This window comes from Petaurus breviceps, unplaced genomic scaffold (genome assembly GCF_028583685.1).
Source record: "Petaurus breviceps papuanus isolate PSGF00001 unplaced genomic scaffold, PetGlider_PUasm1.0 188, whole genome shotgun sequence".
In the NCBI taxonomy this organism is placed as follows: domain Eukaryota; kingdom Metazoa; phylum Chordata; class Mammalia; order Diprotodontia; family Petauridae; genus Petaurus; species Petaurus breviceps.
Window position 1 is genome coordinate 7315833 of NW_027185804.1, and position 12577 is coordinate 7328409.

The following is a 12577-nucleotide window of genomic DNA, read 5'->3' on the forward strand; positions in this document are numbered from 1 at the left end:
ATAGAAGATCCTCAGTTGCTGCTTTCATCAAGCACTGACTGAAAACAATTATTACCGAATTTCTTTGTAAACTGTATGGTGATAAACTGTAAGCAGATTTAAGTATTCTGTAGCAAGAATGGGTTCACCTTGGTTTCAGAAAACCTGGATTAAAATTCTAGTTCCAGCATTTTAGTAATTGTATGGTTTGGACTTCACTCTCTCTGTGACTGGTTTTCCTTGTCTGTCAAATACAGATAATAATACTTGAACCATCTTCTATGAAAGGTTGTTTAGATCAGTTTATGTATGTACTTTTTATAAATAATTATTAATAACTAATTTATTATAAAATTGAGGAGCCAAGATGGTTGTGTAGAAGCAGGAAAATTCCCTGCACTCCCCCCATAACCACCTCAAATACCTATAAAAACTGACTCTAAACAAACTTTAGGGCTACAGAACCCACAAAGTAACAGAGAGAAACAAACCTCCTGCTGAAAGCAGCCCAGCAGACTTGCGGGAAGGGTCCATCGAAGTACCCTAGGAGTCCATCCCAGCCCTGCCTTAGCCCCTGGTTTTAGCCTCAACATGGAAAAACGGTAATTGTAACTTATGAAACTTTTCTCAGTACGAGAATAGTTGAAGGGAATATGTGTGTGTGTACATATATATGTCTAGGAGGGTATATGGGTTTATAAATATATATGTGAGTGTGTATATATGTGTACAGGTATGCATAGACAGAGGGCACAGGACCAGTTGAATAGGAAGGAATGATACTTAAAAGGTGAAGTTGAGAGGTGAGAGAGGAATATAATAAGAGGAGATGGGGAGAGACAGAATGGGGCAAATTATCTCATATAGAAAAGGTAAGGGAAAAGTGTTAAAATGTAGGGGAAGAACAGAAAGGTAAAAGGGAATGGGTCAACCCTTACTCATTGAATTTGGCTTAGGGAGGGAATGACATACACATTAAATAGGGTATCTCACCCTCCAGGAGAGTAGATGGGGGGGGGGGGTGGGGGGGATGAGGGAGGGGAAGGCAGGTTGTCCCTTTTGAAAAAGGGACAGGGTCAAAGTAAAGAATAGAACAAGGGGCGGGGCAGGATAGGATGGAGGGAAATATAGTCAGTCTTTCACAGTATATCCACTATGGAAATGTTTTGCATAGCTACATGTGTACAACCTATATTGAATTGCCTATCTTCCCAGTAAGGGTGGGTAATAAGGGAGGAAGAAAAAGAATCTGGAATTCAAAGTTTTAAAATCAAATGTTTAAAATATATTTATGTATGTATATTATATATATTAAATATATTTTACAAGCAACTGGGAAATAAGATATACAGGCACTGGGTTATAGAGATCCATCTTATTGGAAAGTCAGAGTGGGGATGGGGCAGGATATAGGAGAGAGCAGATTGGGGGAAAGGGTATACAGTAGGATCGCTGTTTTGGGGTGGTTGGTAGGGGAAAGATGGGGAGAAAAATTGTAACTCAAAATCTTGTGGGAATTAATGATGTAAACTAAAAATAAACATAAAATTTAATTTAAAAAAGATGAGAAAACAAAATAAATAAATAAAATTGACTTATTCAAACATGAAATATTTGAGAGGCATTGTGCCTTGGTAAATGGAAGGAGTCAGGAAGACCTGGGTTCCATTGTGACTTCTGACCCATGTTGTCACCCAGAGCTAGTCACTTAACATCTCAGCGCCCTTGCCAACTCTAAGACTAGGTTGTGGAAAGTTCTATAAATCTCATACTGTATTCCCTACCCTGATGAAATTATAAATCCAAATAAAGGGAATTTTTATTTGCAGAAAACCCAGTATCCCAATAATTTGCATATAATTTTAAATTGTGGTATGAGGTTTGATTTTCTAAAAATTATTTTGATATTTGAAGGTGTCCAAAACAGGGCATGATTAAGCAATTACAAAGTCTGTCAAAGAAGAGTTAAACCTTTGATTATTAGTACTTGTAGGACCACAGATGTTTGGGAGTGTTGCCAATCCCTGGTGCCTGTTAAAGTGCTCCCAACAATTTCTGTAGCCCTGATAAGTGGAAAACCCACAAGTGGAAACATATTAGGATAATTTTAGTGTATGTTGACATAAATATAGACTGTTATTTACCATCAGTAATTTGTATTTATTTGATTTAAGAAACCTTATGCAGCAGTTGGGTTGGAGGAGGGGAGTAAAGAGAGTATTGAAAGGATGAAATCAATAGATACTAACTCCTGTAGTGTAGTCTGCCTTCATTGCTCATCAGATCTAAGACAGATATTTAGTGAAGCTTTTAGGTGATAGGAATTTGGGAGCAAAATTAATAGCAAAATTCAAATTATGTTGAGACCAGCCATTTAACCTTATGTTAAGAAAACCCTAATGTTAAGAAAAGTGAGGAGTATGGGGCATGTTAAGAGAACTATGAAAATCTAAAAGTATAAATGAACAATATTAGAGAGCTGTTACTTATTTTACAAAAGATTACATAATACTTTTAAAATGTGAATTAAACTAAATGGCTTTAGAGACCATCTAGTCCCAACCCTTCATGTCACTAAAATATTTTCATCAGATGCTCTTTAAAGCCTTTTCTAGCTCCAAAAAAAGCATCTAGTGTGCTCAAAATAAGATTAGATTTAAAATTTTTGTTTTTGCACACAATTTCTCAGATATATATCTATTGTATATACCTATTGTATATTTGTATATAAATTGTATATATTGTATATATGTGTGTATATATATATATATATACCTAATTGTATATTGTATTCCTTCCCATGTGTTGCAATAAGTTATTTTCTATAGTCATGATATCTTTACAAATTATATTTTTGTTTTTAGAAATAGGTTAAAAACAGTTAAAATTTGTTTTAAAAGAAAACATTTAATATTAATACTTAGTTTCTCCTTATATAATCCCCTTAATTTAGGAACTTTTTTCACTGCTCTTCTATTTAAAGAAATGGTTTATAATTTATTTTGTTCTTATATATCATAGGATGTGTTTTGGAGATGCAGACAAAGTATCTTTGATGAAATGAAGAAGAAATTTTCACAGGTAGACAGCTGAAGTAAAGGTTTTAATGTGATAATAGAACAAATAACAGCATGATTATAATTGTATTTGATAACATGGCATGTTATTTCTTTAAGAATTTATGCATGTATAACTGCATTCTATTCCCACCCAATCTTAATGGGGAAAAAAAAAGAATCTTTAACACATTATGAATTTTGATCTCTCCCATGCCTCTAAAAAACAGAATAGAGGGGCAGCTAGGTGGCATAGTGAATAGAGCACCAGCCCTGGAATCAGGAGAACCTGAGTTCAAATCCGGCCTCAGACACTTAACACAAAAACTAGCTGTGTGACCTTGGGCAAGTCACTTAACCCCAACTGCCCTCCAAAAAGCAAAAGAAAGAAAGAAAAAAACAGAATAGAAAGCCCTTGATTTGCTCACTTTGGTGCCTATACTTCCAGATATTTGCTTTTTTTTTAATTGATAACACTGATAATCTGACTTCTTAATTTGAAAATTAAAGAATTTTGTTGAGCTAAGTTGCTGGCTGCTACTACATCCTCAGCAGTTGCCCCACTTTCCAAATCTTAAACTTTCCTATGATCCAGAATCCTACCCTAAACATTTTTAATTGCCCTCTTTTCTTCCTTTTCTCCTCTCTTAATACTCCTACTCAGACCCTCCTTATTCACAGCCATTTCATTCCTTAACCATTATGTGGTAGGGTCTTGTTTAGAATCATTGAATTATAGAAATTTCTGAACCAAAAGGGAGCTTAAGGATAATTGAATATTCAATATAGGTTACTTGGAAAAGGGAATCTAACTTTTCAAAGGAAAAACTCAATCTAAATCATATTCAAGAGTTTGGTAATTTCTAATGAACAAAGTAAAATAATATCTTCCAAAAATACAGCAGTGGTAGTTGTGTGTGTTGCTTTTTGTTGTTGTTGGTTTGTTTTTTGTTTTGTTTTTTGAAAGTTTATGACCACAATCTTACCCTTCCTTAAAAACAGCAACTAAAAGGAAAAGTTTCACATTGTAAGTCTTGGGCTCTGTTTATAGATAGTAAAGTCTTTAAGCATTCATGTATAGTGTCTTAGTTGTATGTATTAAGCTTTATGCTAGAAAACCCTAAAACTAAAAAATTTCAAGTATTTGATGGATTGCTTTTATATATATTTTGTTACTTTGAACATTTGCAAGTCTAGCACCTTCCTGTCTGTGTTTCATTTTCATTTTAAGCATCTATGAAGTATTTCTAAGCTACTGGTGAATATTGTAGTTGTTTTTTTCTATAAATATTACCTGCTGAGCAAGATAATTACCTAAAGTAAGACCAGAAGTCTAATAAATTCCCAGAGATGTGACAAGTTAATTTAAACTTGAGTTACACATCTATATTTCTTCTCTCTCAATTTTAATGGTAATATTACTCATTGTACTCAATCAGTAAGAAGCCAAATTTCCAAGAAAGAAAAGTTTAAAGGGATTGAAGTATAAAATTGTAGAATTTTAGAATTTGAAGGGGCCTCAGAGGTCATCTCATGACTATCTATGATATTATCCTCAATCAGTGGTAATTCAATGTCTGCTTAAAGACCTCTAGTGACAGAGAAATCACTATCGCACAAAACAGCCCATTTTATTTCTGATATTGTCATGATGTGATTTTCCTAATATAGCTAAAATCTTCCTTTCTAACTTCTATCATTGGTCCCTGTTTCTTCTCTGAAGCCAAACAAAACAAGTTTATCCCTGTCCACACAACTCTTCAAATAGTTACTGTTACCACTTTCTAACCCAAGTTTTCTCTTCTCTGGTCTCAGTTCCTTCTCAAACCTGAATACATTCCATTATAAAAAGTCCCTTCTATAATGTGAAGCCCAGCACTGGGAATAGTGCTCCATGTGTTTGTCTTGGCTAGAGTATAGCAGAACTAGTACCTCCCTTCCTTCACATGCCTGTCCTAAGCGTAAGATCCCATGAGTACTTTTGGCTGTTATCACTCTGCTGACTCACTGAGCTTGCAATCCAATAAGATTCCACGCCACTTTCCACATATACTACTGCCCAGACAGACCTCCTTCTGTGTGTGTGTGTGTGTGTGTGTGTGTGTGTGTGTGTGTTTTAACTCAAGTATAGGTATTTACATTTATCCTGCTAAACTTCAGCTTTCTTGTTCATTGTTATAAGCCTTCTCTTTGGATAGACGTGCTGTCATCCATTGTATTTAGTACCCCTCCCAGCTTAATGATATTTGCATATTTGATAAACACACCATGCATCAGAATACCTCTGTTCAGGTTGACATTAATCAATAATATTTGGGTCCTATCAGCAAACTAAGGATAAGCTCACCTGTCATCTTTTCCGTGAATCTGTTCCAACTGCAGGAGTATCGTGCAGCTTTGTCAAAGGCCATTAAAACTTGTGTAATCCATATTCATGACAATTCCATGATCTTCCATCAAAAAAAGGAAATTAAATTGGTCTAACATAATCTTTTTAATGAATTCATGCTGACTTTCATGATTCTTCTTTTTCTAAGTTCCAATAAACCATTCCTTTAACAATTTCTTCCAGAATTTAACCAGAAATTGACATCAAGCTCATTGGCTTATAGTTTGAAGCTTCTGTCTTCTATCTTATGAAAATTGAGACCATAGTTACTTGTCTTAAGCCTCATCACTTTTTCTAGTTCACCACGATTCCTCAAAGATCACTGGCAATCAGTAATCACATGTGTAACATCTTTCAGTCCCTTGAGCCAAGTGACTTGAGCTCATTAAGACTATGTGTTATCTTACTCTTTGTACTTACCTTGGATTTCAGTTCCCTGTTACCTATGTTTGTTTTGTCCTTTCCAGTCTGAAGGTAATTTACTTTATTAGAGAAAATATTCAGAATGTTTTTAAGTTGAGTTTTTGTACCTTGTCTCTTTTATTATCTTCCCATTCCTGGCCACGCCAGGACCCCTGTCCCTTCTTTGATATTCCTCTTGCCCTCAACTTAGCTAAAAGTTCTTTTTTAATTTTCACCACTATTTATATAACTCAGCTCATTCTGGCTTTATTTAGCCTTCCTGTCACATTAAAGGACCTTGTCATTTTTAAACATTTGTTCTCAGTTTCTCCTGCTTCCATATGCATTGTTTTTTTTTTTTAAGCAGTTGGGGTTAAGTAATTTGCTCAAAGTTACAAGGCCAGTTATTTCTGGGTGTGGTGCTAAGTATCTGAGCCCAGATTCGATTCCAGGTTATCCCGACTCTGGGGCCAGTGCTATTACTCGCTGAGCCACCTGGCCTCCCCTAAGCAATTGGGGTTAAGTAACTTGTTCAAGGTTACACGGCCAGGTGTTTCTGGGTGGGTGCTAAGTGTCTGAGCCCGGAATTCGATCTCCAGGTCTTCTCAACACTGGAGCTGGTGCAGTGCTCTTACTCCTTGTGCTACCTGGCCACCTCGCATACGCATTCTTTTAAAAGCTGAGTTCATGGATAAGCCTTTTCTTCAGAGTCATCTGTATTGTTTAAGACAGCTTAATCTTTTCTTTCTCTTTGGAATTAATTGCTACTATTTTGCTTGCATTTTAGTATTGAATTGACTTCTCTTTTTCAGTCTCAGGCCATAGGATCCTTATCTGAACTCCTAAATCTAGGGTGCATATTACACTTTGCCTGCAATTCTTTCTTTATCTGTCATACAGTAAACTCTGATGAGTCATAATCCATTGCTTCCAAAGATTCCCATCGTTTTTTGCTTTACCAACTAGTTTGTCACTTGTTGGTCAGAAGCAGGTCAAGAATACCAAAACCCCTGCTGCCCTCTACAGTATCTGCTACCAGCTACATCTGGGCACTTGTATTAGGTAGACAACTTTTCCCAGGCCTCTTTAAATGTAACTTTCCCTAAAATTTGTCATCTGTTTTCTTTCAAGGAAAAACCCAACAAACTTATTTTGAATATTCATGAAAATTTAGCTTTATCTCTATAATTTAGGGGTGGAGCCTGGGGGATAGTGAAAACCCACAAAACACTAGCTGTCTTCTCCTCTTCCAGAAATGTGACATTTTAACTATAACTGCTAATAATTTTTTTAATGGTCTTATTAAGAAAGGTTACTCTCTCAGCCCCCATTCTCAGAATGCCCTGCTGTGCCAGGTGGTCTGTCAGGTCATTAAATTGAGTATGTGCATGTGCTCCTTTGGTTTATAATCTGAACCTGGAAGAAATGTAAGTCATCCTACTTTGTTTAAATGTTTCATGCATGATAATACACAAGGGTCCCTGAAACTCTGCATGTATCATCTTTTACATTTAATTCTGACCAGCAAACATTTGGCTCTGGGAATACAAAGTAAAAAAAAAAAACAGCGCTTGCCCTTCAGCAGCTTTTGGAGGAAATACAGTATAGACCCCACGAGGTAAATGTAAGGTGTTTTTAAAGTAAAAAAACATAATTTCAGGAGGGGAAGAACACTAACAAGGAAAGACCTAGTGTTTTATCTTCGCATCATTTTGTCTGTGTAGTTTAGTGACTTTAAAGCAGACTAATTGTACATTTGTAATATGAATAAATAACAAAGGTTTTTGGATGATTATTGTTAAACCATTTTTAAGAACTCAACTGTTTTTTTGCAGCTATAGTCTTAGTCACTCAACAGTTGTTTTGTTTTTTAAAGCAATGTACTATTTTCATAATTCTGTAGCATTGTGGTAGGCACCACAGGAGAGCCAAAATAAGTACAAGGCACAGTATCTGCCAACAATTTATATGTAATTGGGGAAACAAGACATGCAAATGGAAAACTTTAATAGTCAGTGTTTCTGAGTGCCAGTAAAGTTCAGAGTAGGTGAAAACATGCACAATTAATATGGGTTAGAATTATCAAGTCCCATAGGTGGGATTTCTTTTTTTTAAGGTGCTTTATTTTATTCCCCTCCCCCTCCACCAAAAAAGTTTGGGTGAAAGCTGTGGGTAATAAGTAGATGGAAGGTGAAATTATAGCTGCAAAAAAATTTTTAACCCCACTAATAACTGGGGCATTTGTTACAGTTTATTTTGGAGTTGCTATTTTAAAAGTAGAAGATAGGCTAAAATATAGGTAGTCCCAGCTTAGTGATGGGATTTTTCCCTCATAAGTTTTAAAATTTGCTTATTTGGAACTCTAAAGACATTTCCTATAGAAGCACTTCCTTTGAAAATGCTTCAAATAGTAGTTAGGTTTTTAAGCCAGCCCACAAAATCACTAGGTTTTTAACCTGTAATGAAGGCAGAATGGTGTTATAGAAATACCACTGAATTATGAATTAAAAGATTTGAGTTCTACTCTTTTTTTCTGATAGTTTTTTGATCTTGGACAAGCCACTTAAGCTTAATAGACTTAATGTTACTCAGCTGCAAAAAAAAAAAAAAAAGTAAAGGAATAATACCTATCCTGCTTACCTGTCATGGAATTGAGCTGTTTTGCATTCATTCCTAATTATCATGCCATAGAGATTTTGCATATTATTAAATGTGCCAGATTCTTAACTGTAAATTTTATTTTATATTCTGTACCTTCTTCATGGACCTTCATTCTTAAGAATTTGTTCACATATTGTATCTTATCTACTCAGACTAAAAAAAAAAAATTGGTGAGTATGCTTCATTCTGAAATATGCTCCCCCCTCCCCTTTTTTTTTGCTTTTTGGAGGGCAATTGGGGTTAAGTGACTTGTCCAAATTCACATGGCTAGTAATTGTGTCAAGTGTCTGAGGCCCGATTTGAACTCAGGTCTTCCTGACTCCAGGGCCAGTGCTCTATTAACTGTACCATCTAGCCACCTCAACCCCATATCTTTTAAAAGCAAAGATATATTTGTACCATTTCTAATAGTTTTTATTTAAAATTTTGAATACTAGTAGTAATAATAGTGCTCTAATAGCTTGGACCCAAAAGGGTCATTGACTTATTTCCTTAGTTACTATAAAATGGTTATGTAGTAAAGTTACATGGGCTTATATTAATTTTTTCTCATTAAAAAGCAAATAATTATTCTGATTCTTTCAATTTCAGATAGAAAATGCTGCTGAAGAACCTAGAGTTTTATGTATTATACAAGATACTACTAATTCAAAGACAGTCAATGAACGAATCACTTTAAATTTACCAGCTTCTACTCCATTGAGGAAACTATTTGAAGATGTGGCCATCAAAGTGGGCTATGTAAATGGAACCTTTGATTTGGTATGGGGAAATGGAATCAATGCTACTGATATGGTAATACTCTATATTTAACTCATCTGATTTCAAGTTGCTAAAATTATTGCTACTATTATTTTAACATTAGTCAGACTTCTAAAATGTTTTCATAACTGGAGTGTTCTTATGAAATACAAACCACCTTTAAAACTAACTAGGACAGAATGATCTATTTCTCAGAATGAATGGTAGACTAAAACTTGATGAAACATCTTGTCTGCCTCATAGTCAATGTGCTTTTGTTCCCCATCCTCCTCATGATCTGTTCCCTTGACTGTTGTTTACTCTCTTCTTACTTTATTTGCTGCTCTTCAAATCCTGGAAACTCTCCCTCCTCCCTACTGCCCCCTCCCCCATCCCTACTCTGCTATTTCATTAAGGTTCTTTAGCACTTATTCTGCCCTGGCAATCATGTTAGTTCTCAATGCTGGGGCAATTTCTTCTGTTCTTGGACTACAGAAAATAACAGGAGCAAATCATTAAGCCACACACTCATGCTTTCTCATCCCATTTGGGGTGAGTACAGCAGTTTCTGTACTCATTAGTTGTTGACTGCCTATCAGATAACCCATAGCAGCTGCTGTAACCCTTTTCCCTACTGAAATCCCTAGTTTGCCTACCTCCTAGTTCACCTACCTTTTATTGCAAATAATAATTACAATGGCTCACATATTTTACGAAGCACTTTTCTAACACAACTCTGTGAGATAGGTACTGTAAATATTATTACCCCTGTTTCAAAGATAAGCTAACTCAAACTCAACAAGGTTAAGCAATTTGTCCTACAGCTAAGTGAGTGATAGAAATAGAACTCTAACCTTAGTCTTTAACCGCCTGGTCCAGTGTACATTCCATTAAACTGTGCTGCCTCTGCACATCCAGATTTACCACTTCTTAGACATCTCAGCTTTCTTTAAAGGATAGTTTAGGTGCTAAACACTTACTGTTGACTACTGAGTAAGCCCAAGAGTATGGAAGCAGTAGCTTCCCTTCTTCCTGGTGTGCTCCCTCCCCCACATCAGCCCTTTCTTCAATTCATCCCAGGAATTAACCCAGGGGAGAAGAGACCTGCTAACTCCTTCTTTGGCACCAAAGTCCTCAGCACTGTCAAATGGTGATGAAACACCTTGTCTCCCTCATACCCAATGTGCTTCTCCCCCCCTTCCTCATAATCTGTTCCTTTAACTATTGTTTACTCTCTTCTTATTTTATTTGCTTCTTTTTCCATACTGGATACTCTCATTCCTCCTCCTCCCACCTCCAGCTTATTTCTTTTTTTGTTTTGTTTTTGTGTTGTTTGGGGGGGGGGGGAGCGGCAGGGAAGGTAGGGCAATTGGGGTTAAGTGACTTACCCACGGTCACATGGCTAGTTTTTGTGTGAAGTGTCTGAGGCTGGATTTGAACTCAGGTCCTCCCGACTCTAGGGCCGGTACTCTATTCACTGCACCACCTAGTCTCCCCCCAGCTTATTTCAGTAAAGTTCTCTTATTGATAGCACTGTCAAATTCACAATCTGAAATTTATATGATTTACTTAAAGGATGTGATTTTAAAGAAGATGCATAGCCATCTAAAGGCCATGAGACCTTCCAATCTTATTTACAGTTGAAGACTTCTTATGTGTTGTCACCCTGCTCCTTGAGAGCAGGGGACAGTCTTTTCAGAGCTTTGCATTTTATAAAATAATAAAACTTAATAAAAACTTTTGCATTTATTCATTCCATAAGGCATTTCTTTGCCGCCCCCCGAGTTGGTAGTATCTTTACTTCATGAAAAACTTTGCAGTCAGTCTAAACATATTTATTAAGTGCCAACTCTGTGCCAGGTATTAAATTACATATCCCTGGTATTTACTTCGGTTTGCATTTTGTTCCCCTTATAGAGTATAAGTTCTTTGAGGATAGAAATTATTTTAGTTTTTTGTCTTTTTATCACGGGAATTTAGCATGGTGCCTTGCAGGTAATGGGTAAATGATAAGAATTTTGTTGAATTAAATTGACTTCTTTCCTGTCTTAGAGAAGAGGAAATCTTCTTGCTTCCCAGCATTATCCTTTTTCACCTCTCTATTTAATCTGATCTGTTCTTATCCATTCTTGGATCTTGTTCATTCAGTTATCGAGATAGTCTCACTCTAGTATTTTTATTTTCTTCTTTGTATTGCCTCTTTACAGACAAAAATACTCAATCTCTCTTAGCCTTTAAAAACAAAGCAAAACAAACAAAATAACAATGAAAGCTTCCTTAAGTCTCACTCACTTCCTCAAACTTCTTTCCTATTTTGTTCCTTCTTTTTGTCACCAATCTTACTGAAAAGAGTAATTTAAGCTTGTTATACCTTCATTTCCTTATTGCCTTTTCACTTCTTAACCCGTTTGTAACCTGATTTTTATTACCAATATTCTACTAAAGCCATTCTAAGGTTACCAGATAGCCTAAAGAATTGCCAAGTCTAATGAGTTCTATTTAGTCCTTGTGTTACCTGATTCTCATGCAGTCTTTGATATTGCTAACCACCCTTTTTATTGATTGATCTCATTTTCTACCTGTTTCCCTTCCTTTCTTCTCTCCTTCCAGCTTCAAAGGGTGTGTTCCTCAGGATGCTATCTTGAGGTACCTTCTCTCCATCCTTTCTCTCCCATTTCAGATATCACCAGTAGATAGTTGACTCCCAAATTTTTGTCATTTGCAACCTTTCTTCTAAACTCCAGTACTGCATTTCCAACTGCCTGCTTAAACATTTTTACCTTCTTCTTGTTCAAAAGTAAAAACATTAGCTTTGCCATCTCTCCAACTTTTCACTTCTTCTCCTTCTCTCCCTGTGTGTCTCTATCCTTCCTGCCCACAGAGCTCTTACAGAGAGGGATGATTGTTGTTTTTCCACTATGGGGTATTGATGACATTTCTGCTTTTTTACTTCTCAACAGGTGTAAATACCACACTTAAATTTAGGATTATACTTTAAGTCCAGCAGCTTCTGAGGCTTTTACAACTTGGTTTTCTGTTGACTTATTCTTGAAGAAGCCAAGCTTTATTTTTCCTTTTGTAATGTTTTAAAACAAAATTTCAGTGGCATTGAAGAGCATTCAAATGGAAGTCTGCTGAAATAATGTCTTCATGTGCTTTATTTCTCTCTATCTTTAGCTGGCCATTCATTAAATTCCTTAAATGGGAATAATAATACTATAGCCTCCACAGGACATATCATATTATTAGTAAAGTGGATTTTACATCTTAAAAGTACTATAAAAGTGAGTCATTTTTTTAACTAAATGTAGCTTTGTTTTCCCCATTCTTAATTTTAAAACAGGAGAAT

At 35.8% G+C, this 12577-nt stretch overlaps 1 protein-coding gene across 4 annotated transcripts in view; it reads left to right on the forward strand.

Annotated features, from left to right (window-relative positions):
• USP47 (ubiquitin specific peptidase 47) overlaps positions 1 to 12577 on the forward strand; it is a 109605-nt gene that overhangs the window by 31638 nt on the left and 65390 nt on the right. For 3 of the 4 annotated variants that reach the window (XM_069091226.1, XM_069091227.1, XM_069091229.1), the window contains exons 2-3: positions 3001 to 3060; positions 9079 to 9282. In XM_069091226.1, coding sequence (XP_068947327.1) covers positions 3001 to 3060; positions 9079 to 9282 — 264 coding nt within the window. The remainder of the gene's footprint in view (positions 1 to 3000; positions 3061 to 9078; positions 9283 to 12577) is intronic. The other variant, XM_069091228.1, reaches the window with a different exon arrangement.